General features: G+C 32.5%; 1 protein-coding gene across 1 annotated transcript; it reads left to right on the forward strand.

Annotated features, from left to right (window-relative positions):
- The first annotated feature begins 10,338 nt into the window (after positions 1-10,338).
- LOC100814501 (receptor protein kinase TMK1) lies at positions 10,339-14,583 on the forward strand. Its single transcript, XM_006591000.4, has 2 exons — positions 10,339-13,198; positions 13,789-14,583. Exons 1-2 carry the CDS (start codon positions 10,798-10,800, stop codon positions 14,292-14,294), a joined length of 2,907 nt encoding a protein of 968 aa, XP_006591063.1. The 5' UTR covers positions 10,339-10,797; the 3' UTR covers positions 14,295-14,583.
- Positions 14,584-15,272: the final 689 nt, after the last annotated feature.

Genomic DNA, 15,272 nt, shown 5'->3' on the forward strand with positions numbered 1-15,272 from the left:
TTGAACCAAACACAACTAATTAAGTGTTACATAACATACTAGATGTTGAACAAACATTTTCCTTTTAAAATCAACACAGCACTTAAACATGATCCTCCACCTACCTTGCGAACGGTCACTTCACATGGCTCCACAAAGAAAAATGTAAAGATATGTTACTTATAAAAATGCCTTGCCGACACTGCTACGTACATGAAAATGGCTTTTCACTTTTAATCCATAAATAAACTAACCTAATTTTTCTTAAATTTTAGTTAAATTAGTTTTAAACTATTAACTATATCAAAATATAAAAAACATTAATATTATTACGGTAATCAAAGTAAAATAGAGTTCAAAGAAGGATTTAAAGTTCGAGAGTCTTGTGGAAAAAAAACATAATTAAAAGAAAAAAATCTTATTAAAGAATAAATACTATGTTTTTCTTAACAGAAGTTAAATATCATAAAAAATAATTAATACTTCACAACTATGATATGCTAACATATTAAAAACTCTATAATATATATATATATATATATATATATATATATATATATATATATATATATATATTATAGTTGCAAATTGACATTAATTTTACTTATAAACTAAATAATTAAATATTTCTCAACTTACAATCATGTAATGGGATTTCAAAAATTAATTTGCACTTCATTAATTTTAATTAAGGAATAACCAGCTAGCACTTTTGTGCGACTACTATTGTTGTTAACCAACAGTTGCGAGGTTATATATAGTTCATTCTAATGGAAATTTTGTATCAAAGATAACGTAGCCGATTATTCTGCAATGCCAGCAAGTCTTTTTCTTCTGTGTGATTCCAAAGTGGCAACTAAGTAAAGAGAATTGGCAGTTGAGGAGGAATCAGGATCTGTGAGGTTGGCGACTTGACGTTGCTACTTCTGTTTTTGTCCCCTTATCCTCCAATTAGCCCTATGTTTTCTATGGGGGTTGGGAAAGCAAGGGAAAAGTTATCATCACTTTGATGCTTGTCATTTCACAAAAATATTGGTCAAAAGAAAGATCCAATCATAACTCTAACAACACTAACAAAAAAAGGGGATGAAAGGGCATTTTTGTGACAACCCCCAGGCACTTTTTGGTGGTGTGGAGTAGTTTTAACTTAATTGAGAGCATGCTTGAGAATTTATTATAAAATTAGGTTTGAGATAAAAAATAATTTTATCATCGGATTAAGATTTTTGTTCTAGTTTTAATTTGTTGTATTTGCATTGAAATATGATCACAGCATTCTTACTTATAAACTAAACATTCACTAAGTGAACCGAAGATAAGTTACTCTAAAGTTTAATCAATCCCATATTTTTTTTTTTTGTTTTTTCAGTTATGTTTCTCCATCTACATCTTATATTCTTTTAATCAGTATCGGCCAAATCAACCTTATATATACTGTAATGTTATCATCTTCTATGGTTCATGATCAAATTTGGTTGGACAAAAAGCAGGACCGAAAGAAAGTTTTAATAGCCTTTGGTAGTGTGAGTATTATCACATTTGTGTTAAATTTTTTAAAATTAAACAATAATAAAAAATAATCAAATGATTTATATTTTAATATATTTTAAAATATTTATATTAACTTGATTTTAATATATATGAAAAAGATAATAAATAATTTTATATTAATATGAAATTTTGCATGCTTAATTTATGTTAAAAAAAATTTAATCCAACAATAATTTTATAAAAATATTATACACTTAAAATTTATAAAATAATATAATAATTATCAAAATTATATTAATATAATTTTATTCCTCCTCTCTTTATTTATATATATATACTCACGCGCGCGCGCATGTCTCGTTTGGCAAGGAGCATACTGCATCGATCAGTGCTAAAGCGGCCACTCATACCATTTGGATATACTTGGTCTATTTTGGACAGGGAATTTCCAAATCCAATTACAATTTGATTTAATTGTCACAGCTTGGATTGTAATATTGTACTATATATACTCATAATGACATCAAATTAATTATCATTTTATTCGGAATAGGATTAAACAAACTACGGTTATGCAAATGCTAGATGAGATCCCTTTAAGTAATTAATTAAATTAAATACATACCTAAAGTTACTTGGAATGCCAAAGTAAAGTTGAAGTAATTAAGCAGTAACACGTTGAAGTAAACTTTCACTACGTGATTTATAATTTGGAAATCCTACATATGATTTTTCCAACCTCCAAAAGTTGCAATAAAGATTTGTGTAAATATGGGGGGCCTCAAGCATTCCTCTTTTATTGTTTTGGCGCCAAAACATTTCTTTCATTTTCCATAATTGTATCGTATCCTTGTGTAATCGCTTTCTGTAAGCATGCGTATGTATGTATGTCTTTATTCTTAGGGAGTAGAAATAGAGTAGGACTGAATTAAGCTTTTAATATTTGAACATCATTTCATTTGTACGTCTTGTAAATTTAAGGCTCAAGTATGGTTATTTACTTTATATGAATCATTTTGTAAGGTTTGATTTGGCTGTAAGGTTGTTTAAAAGCTTATCATCTTTATTGTAAGGATTTGTGAATTCATATTGTCGTATTTTTTTAATATTTTTTATTTATATTAAAATAATTAACGATATCTTTATTTTGATATCATATATTTTTTCCTTATAATGATTTTAAAATAAAATAATAGAGGAGTGTATACTATATATATATATAACATAACAACTTTAGGGATGTGTTGATGATTGAGGTTCGTCGGAAAACCATGAATACTAATAATGACGTGTTGTCTCTGAATCTAAGCATCATGAATCATTAATCCCCACCGTCCCGGCCCCGAGGGCTGAATTGGATCCACATAACACATTCATTTCCCACCGTCCGAAAAGTGTGAGACGATTCCCTGAAATAATGATAAATTAATCTTATAAATAATTTGATAAATTAGTATGGTAGATAATTTAGTTATTGAATATAAAAAAAATATGATAAATTAGTCTTGTAGATAATTTAGTAATAAATTGGTCACTAAATATTACAATTTAATAACAAATTGATCATAAAAAATATAATATATTATCTAATTGATCATTAAATATTACTTTTCTCTGATCTCAAATTTAAGAATAAAAAATATGACACACTAAGAAAGTAGTTAATCATGTTTAATTGCATTAATTTTAGTTAAAAAATATTTTTTTCTCAACTTACTCTTCACTAGAATTTAGTATTAAGGATAAGAAAGAGTCATTGAAACTATAACCTCAATTAAATAAAAGATATTTTTTAGATAGTAAATTAAATAAGATAGAGTTAATTGAAATTTTCCTATATTTAACACAAAGAAAAATGTGTTTTTTCCTTATATTTGAGACCAGGGGAAGTATGACTTAATGATAAAATGATTTCACAAATTTAACAAATGTAACACCATGATGAATCATACCAAAAAGAAAATGGTCTAGAGGTTATACAAGTGTGAGGCTATATAGTTGATGATGATTTAAATGAATTAATTAGTATTACCTATATCAATAAGACGTATCTACTTTTCTAGTAGCTTACCACTTAATAATTCAACAATTAAGCGTGTTGGACTTGAAATAGTTATGGTAAGGTTGACTACCTAGGAAATTTCCCAAAAAACATGTAAGTGAGGACAAAATACGTTGAAAAGTGTCTTGTTGGTTTGTAGCGATAATTATTGATTCTGGAAGCAGTCAAAATAGATTGTCAAGGTCTTGGAAATGACTAACTACGGATGGTTCTAATCGGTGGAAGGTTCTAACCAACAAGGATGTGGTGAGTTGTCACTTTGTGAAGTGTCATAGTGTGTGAGTCATTGAGAAGTCAACAATTAGGAGCGTTATAAATAGTATGACTAATTTATCATACTTTTTATATATTCAGGGACTAAATTTGTATTTTTATCTTTCAAGAATCAATTTATCATTGCATCATACTTTTAGGGACAAATTTTTTTATTTATCGTAAACTATTTGCTAAAATATATGAACTTAAAAGATATTTAAATAACTTTTTATTTTCATTAAAAATATTTTTATTTTTGACGACTTTTGGAAACTTATGTTTGACTTGAATTCTTTCTTTATCCCTCGTTTGTTTAGGTAGAAATAGAGGGGGAGAAAAAGGGAGAGGGGGGAGTGACATATCATTAAGTGCCATATAATTGGACAATTTGGTTCATAGAAGGGGTAATGGGTACTTGCATATGTTTGGTCATAGAAGATATTAGTGTATACAAATTAGTCCTCTGATTGTGATAACTTCTTTACACTTACACTGTTCCTTTTGTGATTGTTAATTAAGTATGATAAAATTGCAGCATAGGAGTTAATAGATTTAAGGACTAATTTGTACCATCATTACTTTCATAGATCAAATCTATACAAACTCCTATTCTTAGAGACCAATTTACTTAATCACATTACACTTGGTATATGTTATTGTTGTAGTTAATGTTATTATAAAATTTGACTCAAATTGGGCGGTTGAATATATCTAACCTGGAATGTGACACCCTCTACCCACACATAAATGCACTAATAATAAAAAGAATAAGAAATCAAAATTAATTAAAAGTTTTTGAAACACATTTAAATAAAAGCATTTCAAAAGGGTAAAAGGCTTACATTCATTTTTCTAACATCATAATATAACTTGTCCAATAAATAATAAAATCATCTCGGCTCGAAACAAGGCCGTTCAAGACTTCATGCAATTAATATAGAAACTTATGTCCCAATGTCACATCCTATTAGAGCATTGTATCCCGACGTCCTTCAGCATAAGGTTTCTTAAAGCAATTCACCTAGTCATTTGCTCCCACGAACATAAAGTTCGAGATCATCACAGGATCCAAAATACAAACAACACATGGGGAGTGAGTTATCACATTCCTAAATAATAGAGAGAAACAAGACAACACGTAGATATACATATCATATAAATGAGATATAACTTACTTAAACATAGCTCACGTCATTCCACCACTTTGTCGCATAACATCACATCACAACATGTCTCATTCATTTTTACGTCATTCATGTACTCAAGGATCAAAATACAATATCACTAAATCAATCAATATTGATCAATACACAAGCGTTATGCAACCGATGCACTAAGACTCAATCCTATATGCAATGTGGTACCATGTTACTGAAAAACCTCATCGGGCGCCTAGGAGTACATGACAAGACAAACCACACACTAGTAAGTTAGGTCACTCTCACTAGGTAAAATCATAGGGAGACCAATTAGGGTCACGCTGTTTTGCGAGAATACTTCAACCATGTGGAATCGGCATAGACTTAAAGGAGCACTCAAACTGGGTGTATTTACCCCCGAGGTCTACACTCTGAAGAGTCCGTCAGAGTCTCTCCCTCCTGATTCAGGTCTAACTCAAAAAACATTTTAGCACATATACTTTATTTATGAACTGTACAAAGCACACAACTCCTCAATAGTTCTCAAAATAATTTTATCTCGTCGCGCTTGTGATTAAACTTGTTGGGTCGCCACAGTGGTTCCCATCATAATACTCGTCGCACATTAACTCGTCGCCCTTAAAGGGTCTTATAGTCGTGTGATTGTATGATTCATAGCTCACAACTCAATGCACACAACATCTCAATGCACATATATATTACAAGTCAATACATAACTCAATTTATCACATACATTCGGTCTCAATCACAATGATATAATCTCAATTTAACATGTTATCACACCTCATGAATCATATACACTTTACCTATGAATTATGCAATACACACAACTACTCAATTATTTTCAAAATCATTTTAACTCGTCGCGCCTCAGAGTGATTCAACACGTCGAGTTACCATAGTGGATCCCATTATAATACTCATCGCGCAAAAACTCATCGCCCTTAAAGGGTCTTAAAATTGTGTGACTGCACAGTTCATAGTTCATAACTCAATACATATAACATCTCAATACATATATCATTAATCACAGGTTCGATTTGTCACTTACTCATAATTTGAGTCATCATTTCATAATCTCACTATAACAATTTATACAAAATGCTTCTCACAACATGGGGAGTAAAACCCCTTAAACAATTCCACACAATCATATTAAAATTAATGAATCAAAATCATAGGTCAAAACACGAAAACATCAAGAATACTCAAGTTTATCAACCAATTCTCATCAGAACATCAATTGGTACGTCAAACTCAACAATATTGTATTTATAATCATAGAGGAAAAATTATAATTTAATAAACATCCCAAAATAAACCCCAATTTTATTCTTCAAGGATCCCTACACATGTTCATTATAACCCCAATTGCGATAAACTCATCATTTACCTCTAAGCGGGCTCACGTGTGTATTTTGACAATGATAGCAGTATCTCTAGCGGTTTCCTGTGATTCCTCAAGCTTTTCCTTTGATTGTTCTGCTAGGGTTTCTAAGCATTAGAGAGAAGGAGAAATTGAAGCCTTCATTCCACTGTCTGCGTGTGATGAGTATTTTTCCCTCCCCAGACATTAAATTGAAAATCCCAACAGTGAAGATATGCAAAAATGAATTGCGAGCCTAGTGTATTTCACAATGATCCAACGGTTAATGAGTCGGAATCATAGTTTTACCCAGACAAGTTTTGGGTGTCTAGGGAAAAAGAAAAGCTCAATGCGAGGGACATTTCTTCCACCGAAGACTTTATCTTCAAAATCCCAATGGTGGTTCTGTGAGGAAATAAGTTTCAAACCTCGTGTATAAATTTCACAATGATCCAACGGTTAGCGAGTCCGGAATCATTATTTTACCGAGACAGGTTTGAGTGTATGCGAGTAAAGAGAGGATTTTGGGAAAAAAAAAAGGGAAAATAAATTTGAGAGAAAAAGATAACGTAAAAATGAATCATCAGTTTGAAAACTGACCTAATATATCTTTATTTATAGTTAGGGTACTCTCAGCCTATTATTTACTCTATTTTATTTCCTATCAAATGAATAAATAAAATATCTTTTTTATTTTTTCTTAAATAATTATTTTAATTAATAAAATTATTTTTTCTTATTTATTTAATTATAAAAACTTTATCATTTTTCTAAAATTTTATTTATTTATAAATAACAATTCTTTTTTATTTATTTACAAAAATGAGATTACACGGAAACCAACTTTTGATTGAGTTGATTTAATTATTATAAATTTTGACTTCAACTGGCCGGTTGGACTAATTTAATCAGGAAATGAACTTTTGACTGGGTTGGTCTAATTATTGAATTAGCTGTGCAACAAATCCAATAGTGACTTTGACTGGATTAAATTGGTGTAATCAATTCTAATATGCTTAGTTAATGCATTGGTGAGTAACTCGGTGATTTATAAAGTGATTCGATGGTTAGAGTTATTGACCTGACCTTATACATAACTCACGGTGCCACAAAATTGACCGTGTATATTACCACTATTCCATCATAGTTACTTATTAAATACATGCCAATATATACTAATGACCCACTAATTCTTCAATATAGACTCAGTTAATAACCAATTAGGTTCTTAATGTGCTACATCAAAAAGTTTGTTAAACTATATTTATTCACTATTGATAAAAAGAAGAAATTGTAAAGGTGTATATTCATTTTGATTCATGATAAATTAATTCTTACCAAAGATAAAAATTTTAATTTAGTTACTGAATATATAAAAAATGTGATAAATTAATTTTGTAGATAATTTAATGATGGATTAAATACTAAATTTTATAACTTAATGTCAAATTGATTATTAAAATATATAATTTATTATCATATTGATCATTAAATATTACAACTTAATGAAAATTTGATCTCACAAATTTAGATCAATTTGTTATATTTTTATTTTTTTTATATTTGGAAACTAAAATTTAAATTTTTTATTTTTTAAAGACTAATTTATTACCATCTCACATTTTCATATATGAAAATGAGTATTTGCCTAATTGTAAATAGGTTGAGAAGTTAAAAGATTAAATAATAGACATGAACACTTTTTTTGTTTGGATGATATGTGAAGGGAGATATCGGAAAGAAACGAAAAAAATAAATAAATTGAGAAAGAAAATTAGGAGGGATTTTTTTTAAAAAAGATTTGTCCATTATTTATTTATTTTTATCAAAAAAATATTCTTTCCCGTTTTCTTTTCTCTATCTAAAGTCTAAACATAGGGTAAGGGTATGAAGGATTAAAACTAAACAAGTGTTACTTTTTTTTTTTTGGTGAAGTTCTGTTTACTAAGCAAGTACTGTTACTTTCAAAGAATAAACTTATGTATTTATTCAAAAAAATAAATTTCTTATTTTATTCAATATCTTTTATTTTTCGACCGACGAGGAATTGTTAAGAATGTCACTGGTATAATATACATTTTTTAGATTTAATAATACCCATGGAACGGGTGATGTGGCATAGTTGTGACATGTGTTGTTCACGAAATCAATTTACACAATTTTTTTTCCATCGGCTGAGTCAGCTGCTTTTTACGATATTAAATTTTTTTAACATGTGTGAAACTATATTAACATCACAATTAATCATAAATAATAATAATTTTTTAAGCTAAATAATTGTTGTCCCATAATGTGTAGAGTGCTTATAAATTTGTTTCCAAAAATAGAAATTCAAATTTTAGTTCTTAAAAGTGAAAAAAAAATGCAATAAATTCATCCATCCACTTAATTTCTGTGTCCATGAGCCTACGTAACATATTCAAGGATGAATTTGTTAGTGTACTATACATCCAAGAGTAAAAATGGCTATTTATAAAAATATAATTTAATCTTTATCTTCTCTCATTTTTAATGGTTACAAACATAACTTTACAATAAATACTTAAAAAAAAATAAGAAAACAAGTATAAGTTAGATCAAATATAATAATAAGTATAAGATTGATTAATAAGTATAACTTGTATGTTATTTCAAATTTTTGCTGTGACTAGGTAGTAATACAATCAAGTTAAGTATTATTTTTTTGTAAGGATTAACTTTACATTTATACTTGAGTTTCATACTTTGGACAAGTTAGTGTCACATTAGACATTTCAAAGCAATAAACAAATTAGATTTGTTAATTAATATTTACTTATTATTATGTTTGTTTTAACTTATACTTGATTTCTTATTTTTTAAATGTTTATTATAATGTTATACTTGCAACAATTAAAAAAGGAAAAAAAAATAAAAATTATATTATATTTTGGATAAATAATCATTTTCATTATTGAATGTGAAGAAAGTTAACAAATTTTTTACCCTTAAATATATCAAATAGACTCTTTCATTAACGATAATAAACAAAATGAACAGATGAATAAATTTATTATACTTTTAAAATTTATCCGAAACCTAGATATTTAAAAATAAAAATGACTTTTTTTTTCATGCATCTCGTAAACTTAGTTCATATATTTATCACAAGTTAAGTCCGGTCAACACTTCCTTAATTACAAATATACCTCTGGTAAAAAAAATTGTGTAAATTATCATTATTATATCACATCAAATAAATGAAACACAAGGTGGCAAATTGACCTGTTGAGGCTCCTTTTAGAAACTTATTCTCAAAAGGGGCTGTTTCGAAACTTTTTTCAGAGGGGGGCTATTTTTGGAGGAAACTCGCTAATGGGGTTGGTGAGTTGGACACGTGGCAGCACCTGGTGGACTTGCCAGTGGAGATGGCGAGACACTGTCCACGTGACGGATCTCGCCATTCGTAACGGCGAAATGTTTTTTTATGGACTTTTTTTTTAACTTCAAACAGGTATAACTTTTGATAGGAATGTCCGTTTGAGGCCCATAATATGTCAAAATGCTCGAAATTGAATGAAGAATCCCCTAACAAATTTCCAAAGGGGATTTGGTCAACTCATTTTTCCAAAAAATGCCTCTAAGTAGCTCAAAAATAGGATTTAAGATTAAAGAAATGGGTGGTTGAATCTTAAATCCATTTTTTGGAAAAATGAATTGACCAAATCCCCTTCAGGAATTCGTCAGGGGATTCTTCATTCAATTTCGAGCATTTTTGACATATTATGGACTTTAAACGAACATTCCTATTAAAAGTTATACCCGTTTGAAGTTAAAATTTTTTTTCTGTAAAAAGCATTTCGCCATTACGAATGACGGGACCCGCCACGTGAACAGTGTCTTGCCATCTCGACCAACGAGTCCATCAGATGTTACCACGTGTCCAACTCGCCAACCCCATTGACATGTTCCCTCCAAAAATAGCCCCCCTCTAAAAAAAGTTTGAAACAACCCATTTTAAAAATAAGTTTTTAAAAGGAACCTAAACTGGTCAATTTGTCACACAAGGTACATAAAAGGAGGCAGAAAATGAAAGAGCTGGAAGTTCTGAACAGAGACGGTCATGGTGGACTAATCAGACTGAACAAGAGTGTGATAGAGAAACTCGCTTTTATTATGCCTTAGCTTCCTTTCTTCATTGATTAAAAAGAGTATAATACTCTTTTAAATCTCACATTCCCCTCCTTAGTTACATCAAAATTTCCCCGCTTTCATTCTCTTCTCCCTTTCTTCATTCAACAACATCTCTCTCAATTAAAATTCCCTGTTTTTTTTCTCTCTCTTTTTTTTTTGTTCTCGGTAACACACATTTATACTCACGTGTTCTGTTCTTTTCATCTGGGTCTGTTGTTGCTGTCTCATTCTGTTCCTAGGACTCAGATGTCGATCTTTGACACAAATGGGGTTGAGTTTTCCGGGAAAGTTTCTACCTTGATTGTTGTTTTCTCTGTAGGGTTAAGGTAACCATGATGGGTATGATGAAAATTTGCGTCTTTGTGTATTTCACCCTGACGATCACAATGGGTTGTTATGGTGTCACAAACCCGAATGATCTCAAAATTCTAAATGATTTCAGAAAAAGGATGAAGAATCCAGAGCTTCTCAAATGGCCAGACAACGGAAATGACCCTTGTGGCCCTCCTTCGTGGCCTTATGTGTACTGTTCTGGAGGGAGAGTCACTCAGATTCAGACCCAGAATCTAGGTCTTGAAGGATCATTGCCTCCAAACTTTAACCAGCTCTCAGAGCTTACGAATTTGGGTCTTCAACGCAACAACCTTAGTGGAACATTGCCTACTTTCAGTGGATTGTCCAATTTGGAATATGCTTTCTTGGATTACAATGAGTTTGATAAAATCCCATCTGATTTCTTCAATGGACTCAACAACATCAAGTTCTTGTCTTTGGAGGTAAACCCTTTGAATGCTACCACAGGGTGGTATTTTCCTAAGGACTTGGAAAATTCAGTGCAATTGACCAATCTTTCTCTGGTGAATTGTAATTTGGTAGGAACATTGCCTGATTTCCTAGGCACATTGCCCTCTCTAAAAAATCTGAGGCTTTCAGGCAACAGATTGACTGGTACAATTCCATCTAGTTTTAATCAGTCTTTAATCCAGGTTTTGTGGTTGAATGATCAAAAAGGAGGTGGGATGACAGGTCCTATTGATGTCATTGCTTCAATGACTTTCCTCAGACAGGTTTGGCTTCATGGAAACCAATTCAGTGGGACAATTCCACAGAACATTGGAAATCTAACTTCCTTGCAGGAGCTCAACCTCAATAGCAATCAACTTGTTGGCTTGATTCCAGATTCCTTGGCAAATATGGACCTTCAGATACTGGTATTAAACAATAACGGTTTCATGGGTCCAATACCTAAGTTCAAGGCTGCCAAAATATCTTATGATTCCAATTTATTTTGTCAGTCCAAGCCTGGGCTTGAATGTGCCCCTGAAGTTACTGCACTCCTGGATTTTCTCAATAATCTGAATTACCCTTCAGGTCTTGCTTCTAAATGGTCAGGCAATGATCCATGTGGAGAATCGTGGTTCGGATTGAGCTGCGGTCAGAATTCAAAGGTATCTATAATCAATTTGCCAAGACAACAGCTGAATGGTACACTGAGTCCCTCACTGGCTAAGTTAGATTCACTCCTTGAAATTAGGCTTGCAGAGAATAGTATTACCGGCAAAGTTCCGAGTAATTTTACTCAATTGAAATCTTTGAGGTTGTTGGATTTAAGTGATAACAATTTTGAGCCACCACTGCCAAACTTTCATAGTGGTGTGAAGGTTATTATTGAGGGTAACCTTCGTCTTGGCAATCAACCTGTAAGTAGTCCCAGTCCCATGCCTATTACAAGCACACCACCTTCAAGTGCACAGCCTTCACCGCACAACCCGTCGCGGTCACTGTCCCCGCCATCCTCCCATATGCAACCTTCTCAAAGGCAGAGTCCAAGCTCGAATTCGAATCAGTTTAGTCCTGTTCGGTCAAAACCCCAGTCAAATGGCTTCAAAAGATTCAAAACAGTAGCTATAGTTGCTGGAGCTGCAATCTTTGCATCTGTAGCTCTTTTGGTTACTTCTCTCTTCTTATGTTGCTTGAAGAAGGAAAAAGCCTCCAATGTTGTGGTTCACACAAAAGATCCATCTTATCCAGAAAAGATGATTAAAGTTGCAGTTATGGATAGCACCACTGAAAGCTTATCAACAAAGACAGGGATAAGTTTTCTGACCAACATTAGTGGTGAAACTGAGAACTCTCATGTAATTGAGGATGGAAACATTGCCATCTCTATTCAAGATCTACGCAAGGTCACCAACAACTTTGCTTCAGAAAATGAGCTAGGCCATGGTGGGTTTGGAACTGTTTACAAAGGTGAGCTAGAGAATGGCATAAAAATAGCAGTGAAGAGAATGGAGTGTGGAGCTGTTAGCAGTAGAGCACTGGAGGAGTTTCATGCTGAAATAGCTGTTCTTTCCAAGGTCCGGCACCGGCATTTGGTATCCCTGCTAGGCTATTCCATTGAAGGAAATGAAAGACTTTTGGTTTATGAATATATGCCTATGGGTGCTCTAAGCAGGCATCTTTTTAATTGGAAAACCTTGAAATTGGAGCCATTGTCTCTGTCACATAGGCTTACAATAGCGCTTGATGTTGCTAGAGCGATGGAATATCTTCATGGTCTTGCACGCCAAACCTTCATCCATAGAGACCTCAAGTCTTCTAATATTCTACTGGGTGATGATTATCGTGCAAAAGTTTCTGATTTTGGTCTGGTGAAACTTGCCCCGGATGGCGAGAAGTCTGTGGCAACAAAGCTTGCTGGAACATTTGGATACCTTGCCCCTGAATATGCAGGTATGTCTTTTCTGTAACCTTGAAGCAGTTGTTGCAATTGACCCTGATAGCATGTTTTGGTGGCAATGACCTTGTTGATCTCTCGGTAGTTATTGGTTTATTTCAGTTAGGATATCTTTAAAATAAAATACGTCCAAGTATAAAGTGTACAAATAAGAGGTCAAGTTTTCATTGTTTGTTCATTTTTTTAGGAATATGCAGATTAATTTAATAGTGCTGTAGTAACATGTTGTTTGGTCTTTTCTATGTTGTCAGGCATGTTCTGTTCCTTCAGTTGCTAAAAGCATAAAACTGATTTTTCAAGCCCCAAGGCAAACTAATTACTTAAAATATGCTGTTTTGTATTTATCTATTCTGCAAGTAGTGTTTGCACACATTATTTTAATCAGTTAAGAAGAAAATGATGTCTAACAAGAAAATATGTGTTTAGATGTGAGTTCAATACTACAGAATTTGTAAGCAATATGATCTTCAAATCCTTGTATAAATATAAATGTGATTGAATTGAATCTCTACACTTGTTGAACTTCTCTGGTATAAGTTTGATGCATCTAGCTTCCCACACTAACATAAGCTTCTGTGAGTTGCAGTGATGGGGAAAATCACCACTAAAGTTGACGTTTTCAGCTACGGTGTGGTCTTGATGGAACTTCTGACCGGACTAATGGCTCTTGACGAGAGACGGTCAGAGGAAAGCCGATACCTAGCGGAATGGTTTTGGCAAATCAAATCGAGCAAAGAAACACTTATGGCTGCCATTGATCCAGCTCTTGAAGCAAGTGGAGAGACTTTTGAGAGCATTTCCATTGTGGCCGAACTTGCTGGACACTGCACTTCCAGGGATGCAAGTCACAGGCCTGATATGAGCCATGCAGTTGGCGTGCTATCCGCATTAGTGGAGAAATGGCGACCGGTTGATGAAGAATTTGATTATGGCTCCGGCATTGACCTCACTCAACCACTTCCCCAGTTGCTGAAAGCTTGGAAGGAATCAGAAGGCAAAGAATCAAGCTATACAAGTGCACACAGTGAAGGAAGCATGCCAGCTAGGCCTACTGGTTTTGCAGACTCTTTTACTTCTGCTGATGCAAGATGATTTGGATTGTAGGTAACTCCAGTGCAATTTGTGGATCTTGTTACTTGGTCTTAACTAATCAAATTCACTTTATATTGGCCATTTCTGTGTTGGCAGCATATAATTTATTTGTTTCCAAGTTTTAGTCTCTGGACTTTTAGAGAATACAAGTATGGAGATGTAGATAAAGAAATATTATTTTTATTCTTTTTATGTTTGTGTGTCTATATACAAATTCTAAAATCTATAACGAATCTTAGCTACACGGTACGTTAATATTCATCAATAATGCTACATGTGTTATTCATGTTATACGTGTTATCCATGTTGTACGAGGCCAATTATTGTATTAAAAATGTTTGGCAATAGCATAAATTACAAATGTACTACCAAGTACCAAATGAAATTGTCTAGTCAAAGAGTTTGGTTGCATAAATTTATTGTAACCCTTTTATATTTATTTCACAACATGGCCATAGATGAAGAAGTGAACACATTAGCGAATTTGGGTGGTGAAAAGTAAAGGTGCAAAGCAAAGTCTGAACACGAGAATGTCACATGCACATGCACTCTTTTTAGTGCAAGTCTGTGAAGTGTTGACGCTATTTAGCCTTGTGTTGGACCACTCTTATTGAATTGGTTGAAGATGAAAGTTGGTGGATCGGGGGCAACCCAACATGATCACTCATATATATATATATATATATATATATATTGATTGTTGGAGTATAAGTGTGAGGTGAAGTCCCACATGAGTAGAAGTGAAAAAATTCAGTATCATATAAGTGAGGAGAAGATCCATAAACCTGAACCTTAAGGTTTTGGGTTAAAGTGTGATGTCAAGTTCCCTTATGTGGTTGTTCATGGTTCATTAATGTAAATTTCTCCCGTGTTTATTTCCCTCAATTCCCCAACAATTGATATTAGAGCTGGTTTGATTTGGTGACCGGTTCAGACAAGTAAGATGACAACAATGAATCGTTAAACTTGAGAATTCCT

The sequence above is a fragment of the Glycine max genome, chromosome 11 (genome assembly GCF_000004515.6).
Source record: "Glycine max cultivar Williams 82 chromosome 11, Glycine_max_v4.0, whole genome shotgun sequence".
In the NCBI taxonomy this organism is placed as follows: domain Eukaryota; kingdom Viridiplantae; phylum Streptophyta; class Magnoliopsida; order Fabales; family Fabaceae; genus Glycine; species Glycine max.

Excerpts from the sequence above, each read along its gene's own strand:
- LOC100814501 (XM_006591000.4), top strand. The coding sequence starts at position 10,798 with ATGATGGGTATGATGAAAATTTGCGTCTTTGTGTATTTCACCCTGACG. Across the intron at positions 13,199-13,788 it reads CCTTGCCCCTGAATATGCAG|TGATGGGGAAAATCACCACT; the intron begins GTATGTCTTTTC and ends TGTGAGTTGCAG.